This window comes from Hoplias malabaricus, chromosome 5, assembly GCF_029633855.1.
Source record: "Hoplias malabaricus isolate fHopMal1 chromosome 5, fHopMal1.hap1, whole genome shotgun sequence".
Lineage (NCBI taxonomy): Eukaryota > Metazoa > Chordata > Actinopteri > Characiformes > Erythrinidae > Hoplias > Hoplias malabaricus.
Window position 1 is genome coordinate 9,306,197 of NC_089804.1, and position 17,984 is coordinate 9,324,180.

The following is a 17,984-nucleotide window of genomic DNA, read 5'->3' on the forward strand; positions in this document are numbered from 1 at the left end:
CCCGCTCCGGGAATCGAACCCACAACCTCCAGGAGCTGTGTGACTGTGACACTACCTGCTGCACCACCGTGCCACCCACAATTCAACTTGAATTATTTTGCAGGTAATGATTGGATCATCAACATATCATCAACATATTCATCCACTGTTTGGCAGCATTTAACTGGACAGAAAATAATGACCACATGTAGACAATGCTCAATGCGAGTATGAAATTCCTGGTGATAATACCTCAAGTATTCAAATGGCTGTTACCGAGAGCATGATCAAAACAAAGGCAGCAGCAGCTGCTTCAAACTAAGAACCGAGTCTGAATGAGTCAAAAGAAATACCACGTTAAGTATAGATTACTGTTTCAATTTTCTGATTCACAGCCCTTCTCTGTTGTAGAGAATCGTGGAATTCTTGAGGAGTACTTGAGCCATGTTTTTATTTTCTGTTTATTGTGTGGGATTTTTTTTATTTTTAAGCATTTTTTATCTTTTTCTTTTTGCAGCTTTAATAAAAATATGCTTTAAAGGAAAAGGTATCACTGTGTACACTGGCATTTTATGATTTATGATGTTTCTGAGGCTTTTGGCTCTGGTAGGTCACACTAAAGTATATCAGACAGTCTCATCTAGAAACGTGAAAAACTACTGTTGCTTTTTATGCACTCAGCCATGGAATTGTTCTACAGACCCCATTTCCAGAAAACTTGGGACAGATTGTAAAATACAGTAAAAACAAGCATCTTTGAGTTGTTAATTTCCTTGAAGATTTATTTAACTGACAAAATGAAATATTTTCAGTGATGAACATTATTTTGTAAATATAATACCTGTACATTACATATTGGATACAACACACTTCAAAAACGTTGGGAAAAGGCGCATGTTTACCACTGTTATATCAACTTTCTTTTTAATGCCACAGTTTAATCATTTGGGAATAAAGGCTACTAATTGTATGATTTGCAAACAATTTCTTGAAACAACACATGATTAGATGGACTTGGGCATGGAGGACTCATAAGACTTGCCGCATAGAGTTGATGTGTGGCTTTTTCTTTGTGTAATAGTGTATCAGGTCACATTACTTGATGTAAAAGTGCTCCTAAAACCATTTGGGTATACATGTCACTGTATCAGTTTCTCTGTATTACCACAATCTCCTTACAGTATTATTTACTGTAGATGGTGAAATATAATGAAATCTAGAATTAAACAGTTCAATTTTTTTTGACAAAAGTATTAAGACACAAACCATCTTTGCTGGCAGAGAGTGAGCTTTTGGTGGACACTGCATTTGTACCCAGTCATGATACCCTCTCATGTTACAAATTCACCTGCTAGGGATGCACCAGTCCGATCGGATTAGGATCTTATTTTAACAAAATTAGCTTGATTAGGTGTTGGATAATTAGGCCATTCCGTGGGACAGGTCTGTGTACCAAAGAGGGCTTTTAATTTAAAATGATGGATACAGAGTTGTATCCATCTATCTATCATAGGGTGATGTATGCAGTGTTTTAATGCAACAGTGGTGTCGGATTGGTTTTGCATAGTTTATGTATCAGTATCAGAATCTAGAATATGCTCAGTGATTCTATACTTATTATAGAATGTTTTAAGATTCACATATATTGAATGTTCTATGAAATTTTCAATTTTATTTTGCTTCTGTCACAATGTTTTGGAGTGTGTTGCACTCATTTATTCATTCATTCATTGTCTGTAAGCGCTTATCCAGTTCAAGGTCGTGGTGGGTCCAGGGCCTACATGGAATCACTGGGTGTAAAGCAGGAAAACACCCTGGAGGGGGTGCCAGTCCTTCACAGGGCGACACACACACACACAGGTCCCTGGAGCTGTGTGACTGCAGAAATACCTGCATTTTTTTGTGATTTTTCTTCAAGAGAATTAACTCACCACATACTCTGGTGTTTATTGTGTTTTACAAATCCATCTTGTCTGGAAATTGGGTGTGTAAAACCCCATGGCTTGCTCTGTTAGGACAAATATTAAAAATATATGGATTCTACAGGTTAATTAAACTTAACTTGCAAAGATCAATGCACCATAAAAGTAAACCAGAAATATTGTATGCATTCAAACCTGTGTTTAGCATACAATGTTTGTAATGCTTTTCTGTTATTTAAATAAATGAAAGAAACTGTATTCAGTGTAATCTACTTTATAAATAAATAACAATACGTAGGTACTCATACATTGACTATTTTTTATTTTTACTGTAGGAACAAGGAGAGCATGGATATAAAAATATATTCAGTTATTTAAGACTCTAATAATACCTTCTGTATTGTGTGCTGTGTACTGTTGCACGGGTAGATAAAAATTCCATCCTGTTTTATGTTCAGTGTCATTGTGTTGTGGCTTGCTTTTGTTGTGACTTCTTTTGCAGTGTTTGTATTTGGAGCATATTTTCATATTTGCAATGCACTGGGTATTCTCGGCCACTGTAGATATAAGCTGATTTTTGATACAATATCTGTGTCATAGTGCAACTGCTATTTATGAGCAAATTTAAAAGCTTAGCCTGCAACGAAATTGTCAGGTCCTCCTCCGTTTTCCAAATCCACTTTCTTCCATCACACTCTGTCTCTCTCCCTCCATTTCACTCTCACCACCGTATAGCCCCCCCATTTCCTTCTGCTTTTATAAATCTATTCTGTATATCTTCTGGCAGGTTAAACTAATTGATTAAATGCCATCCGTATTTTTTTGCAAATGAAGCCCACTGGCTTTAAAAGAGCCCTGCAGTCTCTTAATAAAATAAAAAGATGGAAAGCACAAGCTCACTGAGCCATCACACTGTTAATGTGTGTGGTCTCTGACGCATCTAATAGGCCATGGGAAGCTGATACAAGGCCCTGACAATTCTCCACCTGTTTCCTAATTGATGAGAAGGTGATTTGGGACTTGATTGTGGGCTGTGAAGTGGTTTCTTTCAAAATGGTCTGGAATAGGGCAGCTCTTTTTCATCATGATGTCACTCCTGGTTGCCGCCAGCATGTTATTCTAACAGGTTAAATTATATTCATGATGCATTTGTTTATTATGAAGGAATACATGTGAAAGCAGCTTTCTCATTTGAATGATATATATTTTTTCCAGAAGAAATGATCAAATCTGAAGAACATTTTGCAAAAGAAAGCTGGTCCCTCATATGTCTTTCAGTGCTACTGCTAAATCTGTTAAATTTAGATTTAGATATAGTTTTGCCCTCAATCAAATCTGTAATCAGTTTTCAGAGCTGGTTTATTACAAACTGCAGATCTTTACGTATCCCTGTCTTTGTGGTTATGTTGGCTGCATTAGCACAAAAATCCAGACAGGCAGCTAGTGTAGGCTGTGTCGTTAGTATTATGAAAAGAGCTTACTGGAATAGTTATGTAACAACATTATTGCTCATTACCTTACTTGTCATGACAATGTTTCAATACATACAAGGACTCATAAGTAGCAGACTTCTACCTATTTTGTGCAAATACCATAGGCACACTTTGTTAAAAAATACTTAAGGGGATTATTTGAAATTTCCACTCTATTCTAATTTCTCTCATCATCTTGGTCTTGCAGGTCAAGCTGTTTTTTTCTCTGTGAGCATCTGTTCATTTACGTCCTACTGGATGCTGGAAGTCTCGTTCGCCTCTGGCAGCTGAAGATGAGGTTACTATGGAAACAGTTTTTGCTGCTATCAATCATGGACTATCTTACAGGTAAAATGAATTGGTAATTTTCCAATGTGCTCCATCTGCACTTCTTTTTCCACTGTACCAACTAACTTCGGTGTAAAGGTCTAATGGTTGATAGAAAGTTCAGGAGGGTGGTAAAAAAATCATGGACACAAATGACCAAAGGCAGTAAATAAGTTGTTGTTGTTGTTGTAGAAAAACTGTGCTGAGATTTTTAAGAGTGTCATAAAATTGCCAGGTGCTGGTCCGGTTTTGGCTCACTGGTGGAGATTTGTGTAATGATGCAATAATGGATGAGTCTGAGCTCAACTCAGGGGACAGTTCTTTTACACCTGATGAAGCTGGCAGTGACTCTGGCTCATAATGCTTTTAACAGGATACATATTAGTGTACCAAAAATTACCTTTGCCATTTTATTTCCTGTCTTATTCATAAAGTATGGTTCATATCATAGAGTTCAAGAAACAAAATTCTTGTTTCAATGTAATCTTGCTTATATAACCTTCTATGCAATCTTACCTATAAAATATAGTGATTTTTTTGCTTGTCTTATTTGATTTTGACTTTCTGTGTTCTGTTTCCACCAGCCCCATGTATAATCTAACAAACATGGTCAGCTATGTCACAGAAAACTTGTTAACAATGTTCAACACATAACAGATTGTCCTAGTTTGACTCATCCACCTGCATGTTGTTGCTACTCCACAACTACAGTCCGCTCATTCAAATACAGGTTTTAAAATGTAACTTCAATTGAGGGTTTAATTGAGTTGTTTCCAGCTACTGCCATGCCTTGAATTTGTTTATCACCAAAGTACACCACAGTGTCATTTAAAATCAAAATGCACCCCTGATGCTGGCAATATCAGTAATAGCAGCACTGGAGGATGCCTTCTGCTGACTATGCTGGACACCTATTGATAAATCAACATGCAGCAAACTCACAAAAGCAAAAGCAAAGTGGAGAGCTACATTTACTCTCAAGAGCCTCCACTAAAACAAGAATCAGCAAGTTTTATTAACAAGAGTCAGAGACTTTAATCACATAGGATTTAAAACCACTGATTGGAAATTGTGTGTGTGTGTGTGTGTGTGTGTGTGTGTGTGTGTGTGTGTGTTTATTGACTGATTGATTGGAACAAATTAAGCTTTTACTCAATGAAAACTGAAAACTATTTCTATTTTAACATCCACCCTGCATTCACAAGGTTTTATTTTAAGGTTGAATGTGTATTATGAAAAGTAAATACATTCTTTATTAATTAATAAAAAAAACCAAGTACACTGTGAGAAATACTGCGGGGGTACATTTTGCTGTCATTGTGGTGGCACCCTCGTGGGTTCATATTCTGTAACTTTTATTAGGAAACATAATTGTACCTTATTCTATTTGTAGATTTTAAAATTGTGTTGATTTCATAAACCCCTTTTCATCTTAAGGACTTGTGTTGTTTTATTTGACATAATGAAATCTTACAAATATTCGACTTACCTTTTGGAGAAGAGATATTAATGTACCTTTAGGGAACAAAGCTGATGTACCTTTAATGGTTGATATACACTGTTTGTACCTTTACTGACAGCTAAAGCACCTCTAATGTACTTTTTTATTCTAAGAGTGTAGGGCCAGATTATATCAATAAAACAAAGCCCACATGTCTTCATCTGCCATTCAAGTACCGTATAGCATGCCAACTCACAATATGTCACAATGGATGAGTCCAGTTGATAGGAAGCTGTACAGATTGACAGTCTGAAACTGAAAACCTACCAGAACTAACATAATTTGAGTGTTATTTTTGTCTTGCCTTTAAAAGATGCAATTAAGCTGTGCAGTCATTTTGAAAATGAATGGTATTGTTTGGCGGAAGGGTTGGGACTCCCAAATACACTCTCTTAGGAAATAGAAATAGCATGTCACACTTTAATAGCTTGACTCCCTCAAGATGCAGGAATAGAAATTTTCTTCTGAAGCCGTAATCGTGGGACATAATAGTGTATTGTGACTTTCTTAAGATTAGCCATTCTTTAAATCAACACAAAGCTGAATAATATAATGTCTTTTCTTTGGAGCTAGGGGAGGAAATCAATGAGACAGCTCTACTCTACGAATTTTTAGAACTGTGATTCATTTGGTGCCTTCAAATTTTGAAAGCAATTTTTGTAAATTCCTGTCAGCCCATCCTCTGAGGAAGCAGCTGGTGAAGAGCATACACAGAACATCTTAATACCAGAGTGTCTTAAGTAATCTCTGTGCATATGCTTTACATTTACTCCATTAGTCTCTTCTGGAAACTGACACGCATTATGCTTTGCTTCATGCTTTTCCCATCAAGCTCTGAGCAGGTTCCACTTCGTATAAAACCAAGTGCAAATTATCCCTAGTACAATACACATAGAGTAAATATCAAACATTTGGAAACATGTTATTGAAAGCAAATGTTTAATATTAATCATGTAGATAAGAATTTATCTACAGGCATTTGCCAATAAGCTGGTGCCGGTAACTAATATTTTTCGTGATCTGATTGGTAAATGTATAAAAGAGTGTTAGATCTGTCTAATTGTATAGAAATGCAATTTATTTATATGAGATTACAAACGCAGTAAAAGTGAACAAAAACATGCAGTACCCAAATGACATGTTTGAATTCTGCATTTTTAGTTACATTTACATGAAACACTTACTAATATGATCTGTGATGTGTGGATGCCAAATTCCTTTTTTGTTTGTTTGTTTAACTACTGGTTCCTTTGATCTCTATAAAAGAAAATTTTATTTTCTTAAACAACGTCGTTGACCAGAAGATAAGAGTTTAGAATTATACGCCTCCTGTGCTGATCAGTGCGGTTAAGAAAATTGTGCAATAAAACAAAGTTTTTAAGTAAGACGCTAAAAAAACATTTTTGACAGTGTTAAGATTAACTAAAGATTCTTGACCTATCTTGCCCACCATCACTTGTCTTATAAATGAGCAGTGTAAAATACGTAAATTTTGAGTTTTAACAGATTTCATTGTCATTGCACATTTTTTGCATCAATGCACAAAGATGTCTTAGGTAAAGTAACCATTATATCCAATACTAGAAATTGTTAGTGTTCCTTTTATACTACGTATTTTCCGCACTATAAGGCGCACCTAAAAAACTCAAATTATCTCAAAAGCCGACAGTGCGCCTTATAATCCGGTGCACTTTATATATATGGACCAATATTGAGCCACAACAGGTCTCGCAACTACGGTAAGCAGCCGCCTAATTCACCCCCCCCCCCACTATGTGGGGTATATTAACATTGCACTACATGTTTTACCTTAAACTACGCTGGGTTGTAATCTATTAATAAAGTTGAACTGACCTATCTAACTGTTTTGTTGACATTCCCTTTAGCGCAGCTCCATCTAATTGATGCATAACATAACCCCCAGCCTCTACTGTAGCGTCTATTGTATGCGCCTTATAATCCGGTGCGCCTTATATATGGACAAAGTTTTAAAATAGGTCATTCAATGAAGGTGCGCCTTATAATCCGGTGCGCCTTACAGTGCGGAAAATACGGTAGTTCTATACCAGTCCTTCCCAACGGTATTATGTCTGTGGACTGAAAAGCCCCTACTGGCTTATTTACTGGGTGTGGTGATTTTTTGTTGCTTGTGCTTTTTTGTTCAGAGTGCAAACCACTCTGTTCCTGCACTTGGATTTTCAGCACAACAAATCTGCCCTAAGTCATCAGCCAGTCAAAAGCACTTATGGATTTTGAGCAAAAAAATTATTACTGCGGTTCCACTGCTCATTTACATTGATCAATGGCATTAAGTTGATATTTAATAATAAATACATACTCATAAAAGTATATTTAATTCAATAAATGTTTTAATAACCAACTCTTTATTCGTTGAATAATTCAATATTCTCACAATTTAACATTTAAAACAAGTTAGTGACAAATTTCATTAATATTTTTTGCATGTTATTGCCATTACATGCCTGATTTAAAATGAGTTGTTTGTTAGTTGCCTTGGTTGTCAAAGTAATTTAAGATGATTTTGTTAAATGAACAAGCTTCTGTTGGTTTGATCAAATTAGATGAAAAGAAATTTCAGTTTGCATAATGCATTTTTATTTACTCTTTTTAAAGCTCATTTTCCTCAGTAAATATTTTTTATATGCCCTCCTTATAACCCAAGACTGGAGTGAAAATCTGAATTTCTTTTGGAAGAAAACAGTGACATACCTAGAGTGCTCAATGAAGTGCTTGCATATTTTATGCTTCTGAGTTTTGGCATTAGAATAACAAAGGCTTACACTATGTGGACAGAAAAGGCAATCACATATTCAGTGACTCTATATCAGGGTTTTGCCTTCACGTTATTCCAGAAAGATAGAGTGATAACTCAGTAGACAAATGAAAGAATAATCACATAAAATTGTGTTGAGTGTTTATATATATATATATATATATGTAAGATGTTTACAAAGTTACGGTTATTTGCCACATCTCCGTACTGTACTTGGCAGTAATAGAGAAGGACCCATGGCCCTGTATCTGTACAAGGCCCAGTGCTTAGGAACAGCCAATTTAAGCTGTAGGTTGTTAGTTTTTATTATGAGAAAATTGGATATGCTGAGAATAAAATTATCTGGAAGAAAAGGCACTACCATTCTCAAGCTATTTCCAACAATTCTAGTTTCTTTATTCATGTCGTATCAAGATAGATTTTTGCAGTGGTGTTAAGATGCATGTAATTGTTTGTTACTTAAGACTAGTATTTAACTTAAGCAAAAGTAGAGAAATAACAATTACTTTGCAAAGATGAAAATAACAATAATTACCTCTTGTATTTAACTTGTTTTGTTAATGTCATAAAAATGCCCCAAGCCTGGAGGACGTATAGACAGTTTAAATGCTGTATTCATTTCAGACAATGTTATTACATAGTTTTCCAAACTGTTGTCTAATACCTTATGTGTTAGAAGTTGTTTGCAGTAAATTTGTGATCAAGTCTTTTTAAAATTTGAGTGTAATGTATAACAACACCTGAAATGATATTATTACTGTTTTTATTTCTCTCAGAATGTTTGGATTATAAATCATTCCATGGACCAAAATGGCGAATGGAGCCTAGTGATTTAATGGTGCCTGTGGGTTTACCTGAAGAAGAGGCTACACTCACCTGTGATGCTAAGGGCCTCCCTTCTCCACAGTACAGGTACCATTCTGTTTTTTTCACATTCTTCCTTTTTCTGTTAGAGTTTAACTGGGTAAATTGATACATTTGAATTTTTATTTGTGTACCATAACTGATTGTCTAAAGAAATAGTGTTGGTCTTTTTTTTTTACTGGATATATAGCATGAGCTGAAAAAAGTCTTGTTTAAGATCAGTGTTATCTGCTGTGGTCAGTTACAGCTTTGTAGTTGTATCTAATGAATTATGGATTGGTTGCCTTGGAAGCTGCACCTACAGGCACTGTCCCAAGCAAATGCAGTTGTTTCCTCAGTTTGCTGCAGCTGGATCAGTCAGACATAATGAATGCATTAAAACAACTACATCAGTTAAACCTTGGACCCCATCAGTGCCCTACATCACATTCACAAGCTCCTGAGCTGAATAAATCTCCATATGTTTTTATCAGGTAAAGTTGTGTTTAGTTAGAGTATGCCATTGTTATCATGATGAATAATCTACAGCACAATTTTATGAGTATATCATGTATCATCAGCACTTCAAGAGCACTGAATAACAGTTTTTGTCATAAAAAGATGGATGCATGCCAATTTTAGAGAGAGAGTGTTAACAGCAGAAAAACCAAGTGTATGTCAACTGCATAAACGTTGTGCTTTTCCTGAAGGGAGTTCACATTGAGATTTTACTGAGGGTGAAAAATGCAAGGCACACTGCACAGTCTTTTGTTTCTTAGGTTTCACATTTCATTTTTTGTGTGCTGCTTCCTAATGCATCCCTCTTGGACCCAAACGTCACTTAATTAATGAATTAACAAATGAATAAATAGTAGTTTGTCATAGGGGTGCTGCTGGGTAAAACAACTAAAGTAAAATAAATTCAAATTGTAAAATCATTTAGTTCAGGGTGCTTAGCAGCTTCAATTGTCTGAGCTGATTAGTCAGCACAAATAAAAATGCATAAGCTGGTTGCCTGCTGTCAGTTGAAACAAGACCTGGAAGTCTTTGAAACAACAGACGGCTAAACAGTGCACCTTTAAAAACATTTGAAAAACACACCTCTTTCCTTTAGAAGGGCAGAATGCTTCCAACTCCTCATAGAGATTTTCAAACAGTCTTAGTTTACAGCCTTTCTGGAACAATACCAGCTGTGACTGCAGGAATGGGAGACAAATTGTATATTAAAACCCGTATAAAATATCACAATTTCGTATTTTTGGTTTCTATGGTCACTGTTGATTTGATGTACATTCGTTACTGGGTTATTTTATTTTATTTATTTATTTATTTATTTATTTTGATGAGCTAATCCATTACACTCTATTTCTTTTTTTTTTTTTGGTCTTAGAAGTTTCAGCCAATCAACTAAGTAAACTCTCTCTTAAGTAGATACATACTCTCAGTCTTAGAGCAGTCAGTCAGCATGGCGTTCAGTGTCTTGGTAGAGGATGATGTCCTCTTAAGCAAAGTCTCTTTAATCACCCCCTGGCTTTCTGTGGTTCCTCCTTTTGTGTTGAAAACACTTTTCTTCCCTCCACTTATAGATGAGCAGTGGGTGTTTAGCTTGGCTATATGGTCTCTACCTTTGACTTTTTTCCTCCCCTGGTTTTCTTTCCCCTATCTCATGGCTAGGCATTCCCAGTGCCGCAGCCCTTGCCCAGGCGCCTTTCTTGATGTGCAAATAGGTCCGAACCATCTTTTCTCTCTTCTTCCCCTGCCTCGGTAGTGCTAGGAATCTGAATTGTCAGCTCACTGAATAAATTGCCCCAGGAGGTTTGTGAGATTCATAAAAAAACGAAAGTAGATGTGTAGGTGTTGTTTAACTTGGCCTGCATAATATAGTTTATTAATCTTTATTACAAATGTGGCCTTTTGTAATATTTCCTTTTGAGATATTTCCAAGGCTTACAATATAAAAACATGCCATCTAACCATTTACCAAATACCAAATCACTAGAAAGCTTGCGAGGCCTTTAGTGCTGGCTAAATATTAACATGCACAGCAAGCACTAAATTCATGAATGATGTACCTCATACACACCTTGCAGAACAACAAAACGTAGCCTGAATTACGTAGGAATAAGCTGGTTTTGCCCTGTGTTTTTCTTTTATAATGCTGTCATGGAAAGGAATTGCATATTGTGAAATAATTCTTTAATTGTGAGTAAAAATCAGTGTTTTTTTTAACACAATGTGACTTCAGGAATTTCAGGAATTGTGGTCCAAAATGTTAAAGTGTTACTTGTATGTTACAATGAATGTCTAAAACCAACCCATGAAATGTGGCTTAATATGGAAAAGACAGCACGATGTAACTACAAAACATACGTGCCTCAGTTACCTTAATCTAAATGCCCTACAAAATAGGAATTCTTCATTGCCCTCTTTTCCCCATGTAGGAATGTCTTAGCCTGCTCCTTCTATATGAATTGGATTGGTGTTTGTTTTGTCAACGTGAAAAATTGTGACTGTTATTCAGTCGCCTTGTTTTGTTATGAGGAGCATGTAGTTGATACCTAATTTTTCATGCATTAGTTCATGGGCTATTTTTATTGTATTTCAACGTATGTGAGTTTGCACAGATTGCCTGACCAAAATATCAGCTGCCGCATCTCATACAGTGTGACATGCAGTAATCTTGCAGGCCCACTCCTTTTGTGCAGTAAATAGCATGCCTTTGTTTCTCAGACAGGAATTAAGTGTCGTCTTGGACTGCTCATACATTTAAATTGAGTCTTCACTGCAGTGAATATATAGTACAGGACTCTGCTTAATTTCTGTCCCTGTCCCTTCAGGTTTGTTTTTTGGATAAAGATTAAGCCTTGTCCTAGGCAACTTCTTCCTTTCACAAGAGAATCTCCATTCAGAATGGCATGTATGCCAGGGTTAGGTTCACAGTAGTGAGTTAAACTATTCCTCACATAACACTTGCTTACCTGACTTCCATTTTCCCAAAACATATTTTAAAACAAAAAGATAAGATAATCCTTTATTAGCCCCACATTGGGGGAAATTCACAAAAAAAAAACAACCAAAAAGATATATATAGATTTGACAAACTCTTGTCAAATCCCCATGCTGAGTCAGGGCAGGAACCGGCTGCAGAGAAGATTTAACTTAATCCACAGAGAGCCTTCAGTAAGCTTTCGTGATTGGAGACAGAAATGTCAGTCAAACCGATGATGAATATTTCTGTCATTTATGGAAGCATCGTTTAAGAAACAGTGTCAAACCCAGTTCAAGCTAATCCTATTTATCAAAGTTTATGAAACACCAATGGCCACCCTACCCTTGTGTGATTTATTAGCTTTCTTCTGCTAGATTGCTCTCTGGATTGCAGTGTGCCAAAGCAAATGCTTGCTTGTGCTTTGAACACAGACAGGTCAGTAATATATGTCCAACCTTGATTTGAATTTGTATTTGTGTGCTTTCATTTGCATGTGTGTCTGTTAGAGGAAGCCAAGCTTTGCTAGCCAGCTGAGAGTGGCTGGCCCATACTGGTTCCGAGTATGTGTTTGAGAGAGATTTCTTTCTTGGCCGGATTGAGCGTAGGCTGCCGTGACTTTCTCTACAGGGCGAGTCTACAGGTACAGTACGTTTGAGCTATAAGAGATGAGTGGGGAGAGAGAGTGAGGAGATGGAGCCGATAAGCCTGCAGCTCTAGAGCCCTGAGTGCCAGTCTCATAATCAGCCAAGCCTTTCCATCCCATTCCATACCAAATTGATATGAACAGCAGGGTTGACTAGAGTTCAGCCACGGTGACACAGGAGACGACAGCGCTTTCCAGAAAAGCCCTGAGGCGGATATAACCTCACTTCACACCTCTTTCTCTCTTTTGCTCACTCTGCCTCTCTTGCTGTCCCGTTCCGTTCAGATGTGGCACCTATTTGCAGCCGCGTGTCAAGTGCTCTTCATCAGGCCTAGCTCTCTCTACATCTACCATCTATTTATAACTGGCTTGTAGACCTGATACTGGTCTATTATTGCCTTGTGTGGCATCCATTTGCATCTCATGTAGAAATGGGGGGTTCACATTAGTAGCAGCTGGTGATTTGGTCAGAATGCATGCATGTATGATTGCCTTTAATGCAGAGATGTTAAGAGCAGGGCTTTTTGTTCTGGTCCTTACCACCAGATCCACTTCATGTTTGTACTCTGTACATCTGCTCATACAGATAACGATACTGAAAAGGCCCAGGCATTTAAATCCATGGGCGAGGTGTAAAAATACACAGAAGAGGACACGTAGTGCTCCATAGGACAATGACCGAACTGTGAATTTCATGTGAAATTGCATCCTTGTGATGTACGTACCTGTGCCTGAAACAGAAAGTGCCGCGAAGAGAAAGCGAGTAATGCTTCTGAATAAATGTGAGAATACTCTCTCATGGGTGGCAGGGAACCAGTCTGTGTCCTGCCTTATCAGTGCACTCAGACTTTTTGATGGCAAATGTGGAAAGCACCTCACACATTGACTTGATAAACACACCAGGAGGTGTGGGTAATGCCAGTGTCATGGGGGATTTGGGTGTCATATAATCCTCAAGGCATCATAAAATACTTCTCTTTTATAAGATGTTTATTCCCCTTCTCTAGGTGCTTGTTTCATTTCTTCGAATTAGCATGTGGTGCCAGATTCCTTTTCTTTTGGCACCAGTTCTTTTGCACACCCTGAACCATGGGAATAGTGCTCATACAGTAAAAGACTGGCAAACTCCAAGATTCTTAAACGACCTCCCTCATGTTTTGAGCAGTTTCCGGGAGGACTGGCCTGGCTCCTGAATGGCTCTCTAGTTGGTGTGATCCACAGTGGGCTGCGATCCAGAGCCCTGGTGATAGAGGCAGCTGAAGCGTGAGGAAGAATTGATGGCCCTGTCTAGTTGTAATTAAAGACAAATAAAGAGAATGCAGCGAAAAGAGCTGCACATTTTCAAACAAAGAATACAAAAGCCAGTGACCCAGATCATTGAAGTTTGGTTTTGGAACCAACAGGAATATTTTTATCTTCCAAGTTACTTTATAGCTGTCAGTTGTTTTTTTGTTTATGAGCCTGTCAGTGCAGAATATACATCAGATGTAAATGTAGGCTAAAGTGTTATGTAGTATAATTATGTGTGATTACATGTAATTATGTCATTAAGTATATATAAAATTCAAATTATTTAGCACAACCATAATAAGAATTCTGAATTTCTGAGGGTATAACACAGCTAAATATCTCCTTCTGTGAGTGGAAGCTCAATTATCTGTGACAGGTTACTCAAATATTTGTAGTGTGTTGTTTTAGTTTGTGTGCTGCCACATCCAGAGTAATTTCTAAATCAGCTCTGAGCTCAAGTCTGTGGCTGCCTGCTGTGGATTGTGCAGTGTGATTATTTGTGTCTCTGCAGGTGGTCACTGAATGGCACACTGATTGATCTTAGGGCCGACCATCGCCGTCGGCTGTCTGGTGGGAACCTGGTTATTAGGAGTCTGGAGCGGGCCCAGGATGCAGGAATCTACCAGTGTACTGCCTTCAACCCGCTGGGAGCCATTCTCAGCAGGAGAGCCAGCCTCCAGTTCGCATGTGAGTCACCCACTATATACCACAGCGTGCTTCTGACCCAGTGAGGGCTTACTGCAGTTAAGATTACACTAAACCATTTGCAGTTAAATGTCAGAGAATGGATATTCAGCTAAACATGGAAACTGTTGTTTAAAATTTAAATAGACAATTATTTTTTTAATTACTACTTCAACTTTCAAGGTTTTAAGCAAGTTTAACTTGGACTTCCGCCATTGTTGAGATTTCTGATTCCATAATGATGAAATCTTACACAACTACACAAGAAAAGTCTGTTCTGAATCGATTTTTAATTAACCATTCACTGCATTATGTAAACATTGATTGTACTGTAGTGGTTGGTGAGCTGATACACACTGTGAATCAAATTCAATAAGAATACTATTTGGTTAGTCTAGCATGGATGGTTGATTATTGCTATGGCAGGCAAATAGCGAGTGTGAGTCTGAGTTGGAACAAACGATCAACACATTCATCTTCTCTTTGGGAACATTTCAGTGGTCTGACCATGTGCCAACATTGCTTAACATTTACATTTACAGCAGTTAGCAAGTTGAGCTTTTAACTTAATGCTATTAAGTGCTAGTTGTAATACATCAAATATGCAAATATATACATTATCTACAAAAGAAGAGGAAACAGCTGTTTCAAACTAAGAACTGAATCTAAAGTTTGAACTCACTGCCCTTCTCAGCTGTAGATAATCCTGGATTTCTATGAGTTTGTTGCGCATGTATTTTCAATGTATATGTGTATTCTGGGATCTTAGGACCCATGCATGCCAGCAAAAAAAATAATAATTAAAAAAATAAATAAGAAAAAAAATAACAGCACACAGACATAAAGCTTATAAATAATTTTCAACCTGCAAACTTGACAGTGACACTGTCTTAAAGAACACAAGATCAAGACACAAGATTGTGAATGAAGGAGAGGATATTTCCCATAACTGCCATCAGACCTGATCCATCTGCTGATAATTTGGACACACTGATTTCACAGTCTACAGTTTTCATTTACTATTATCCAAAATTACACATATGCCACACAATATGTAATTTTTACGTCATACAAATTACACACATACAAAATACTTTTTTATTTTTTATTTCAATATTATTTGCACAAGTACTGTAGCTTTTTTTGTAGGAAATATAAAATGAAATCCACAAAAAAATAATAATAATTATAATAACAAGTTAAAAATATATGTTGCAAAACTCAAACTACACTGAATTAATTACTATCACCAACCTTAATATAGTGAATCAATTACACCAGTGTTTCTGGTATGTGACTGTTAGGTGTGTGACTTATGTAGTACAGACATACACAATCCTTATTGAAAAAGATATGTCATGCTTGACATGGCTTCAAATAACAAGCCATGCATGGACAAGGCGTTCTGAATAAAACGAAAGGAAGAGGAAATGCATTTATACGTGACATTGATTTGTTGTATCTCAAGCTGAATTAGCTGTTGCAATGGCAAACTTGTACCTGTGCTACATTAACTATAGACTAAACAACAGTTTCAAGTTGTTTTGCCTTTTTCTTATATAGCATTTAGTTTTCTGTTTTTCTTTTTCCTTGTTAAAAGCCTTATGTGAGTCTGTGTTGAACTTAACAAGTGATTAGTTTGCTTTGCAATGTGTATGGCTGTGAACATGAATAAATTAACATTCTGTTCTAATAACTCTAACTCAAGACGACTTGGACTCCAACCCCAGTCTCTAGTGATCCAGTCACTCAAGACACAGCACGTGAATGCTCCACCGGAGCTAATTTACTCATGTCCATTCAGGTTTGGTCTTCAGCATTGCAGCACAGAGAGCCTCATTACAAGCTTGTATTTCTGTGGTTCTTTTATTCTTATTTTTTCTTCTTATTCTTTTATATGACCATTTTTGGCCTTTTTCTAGTCTACAATTTACAAGTTTGACTTTGACAGTCCTGTTTGGCTTTGTGTCTGCATCTTACTGCCTATGGCCACTAGGTTAAAAAGTGAAAATGCGCTGTAAGCTGTAAGTGTATCTTCAACAAATCTTTTCATGCATTTACTTATTTAGAACAGCTGAACTGCTTATACTGTGAGATTTATTTCTCAATCATTTCTTTGTCTAATGTCTGCGGTTCTTATTGCCTTGCTACTTCTGTTTCTAGCTGGTTTTATTTTCTGATTCATGTCTGCAGAGGCAGCCGTGTCAGAGCCATAATCAACCACCATGCTATCAGCCTTACTGGCTATCAGCGAGTGTACCTTTTCCCCCACCGTAAAACCTTAACATTGTCATTGTTACGAGCTTCACCTCTTGTACAAGTTAGCATCTAAATGGAATATGAATTGCTAAAGGGCCAATCAGAAATGACCTTTCAGAATGGATGATTGTTATCATGGGGGTTTTAATTTGAGATAATTACTGATACTATTTTATCACCCAGGCCTGTTATCAGCTGTTTAATTAGAATCAGCAATTACATCAGAAATGTGTGGGAGAGGAGTAAATGTTTTATATTCCCATGTTTTGTTAATTAATCTATTCCTGCCAATACTATTTTTTTTTTTAAATGTATTATATAATTTCACACTATCAAGAGCATTTTCCCCTTAATATCACAGACTTGAATTTCAAAACTCAGACGAGAAGTGCTGTGTCAGTGCGTGAGGGCCAAGGAGTCGTTTTACTATGTGGTACGCCTACATACGCAGGAGGTGAGGCCAGAGAACACGTTCTGTTATTCAGACAACTTTTCAGTCTTTCACTATGATTTATTTATAAATCTTTCAAGGTTCAACTTCACTTTGACTACTGTAGAGCTAGAGAATTCACAACTTGCTGATGTCTAGACTAAATAACATGCTTCAATTCATGGCTTATTCCATGTAGCACTAGGGGCTGTGAATAATATATTTCAGTTATTCTGAGTCCTGAGGTAATGATATATAAAACATTCATTGCACTCACATAAAGCAAGTCTTAAATAGGTCCTTACAAACAACATCCACAGAGATTGTGTCAGCAAGCACATTTGGTAGTTAACATTGCCTAGCCTTCATCGATGTGTTTGTGTAAGTGAGTTAAGTATGCGTTATTTGCCTAATTGTATACCTTCAACTAAAGGGTAACCCAGATATTCAGTACTGTGTGATGTAATTTATACACGTATTTAATTTGAGATTATGTAATCACTTATAGAAGTACGTGACTGTTTCCTGTCATTTCATCTTCAGACCTTTCGTTCGCCTGGGTTTTCAACGAGTACCCGTACTTTGTCCAGCAAGACAGCAGACGTTTTGTCTCTCAGCAGACAGGGAACCTCTATATCGCTAAAGTAGAGCCGTCGGATGTGGGGAACTATACCTGTGTAGTGGTTAATCGCGTCACCAAGGGCAAGGTGCTCAGCTCTCCTACTCCACTAGTGCTGAGAACAGACGGTAAGAAAGTGTTGCAGTCATAGCTGATGGAAAGAGCACATTGATAAGATACTCAACATCTGTAATGGACAGTGGTCGCTGTCATGAATGAATACTTGATTGAA

At 37.1% G+C, this 17,984-nt stretch overlaps 1 protein-coding gene across 1 annotated transcript in view; it reads left to right on the forward strand.

Moving 5' to 3' along the window:
• The window catches only part of cntn3a.2 (contactin 3a, tandem duplicate 2), a 72,169-nt gene that overhangs the window by 11,520 nt on the left and 42,665 nt on the right, over positions 1-17,984 (forward strand). The window contains exons 3-7 of the mRNA XM_066671074.1: positions 3,582-3,721; positions 8,772-8,907; positions 14,272-14,447; positions 17,065-17,157; positions 17,677-17,880. Of these exons, the coding sequence (XP_066527171.1) occupies positions 3,667-3,721; positions 8,772-8,907; positions 14,272-14,447; positions 17,065-17,157; positions 17,677-17,880 (664 nt within the window). The 5' untranslated portion in view covers positions 3,582-3,666. The remainder of the gene's footprint in view (positions 1-3,581; positions 3,722-8,771; positions 8,908-14,271; positions 14,448-17,064; positions 17,158-17,676; positions 17,881-17,984) is intronic.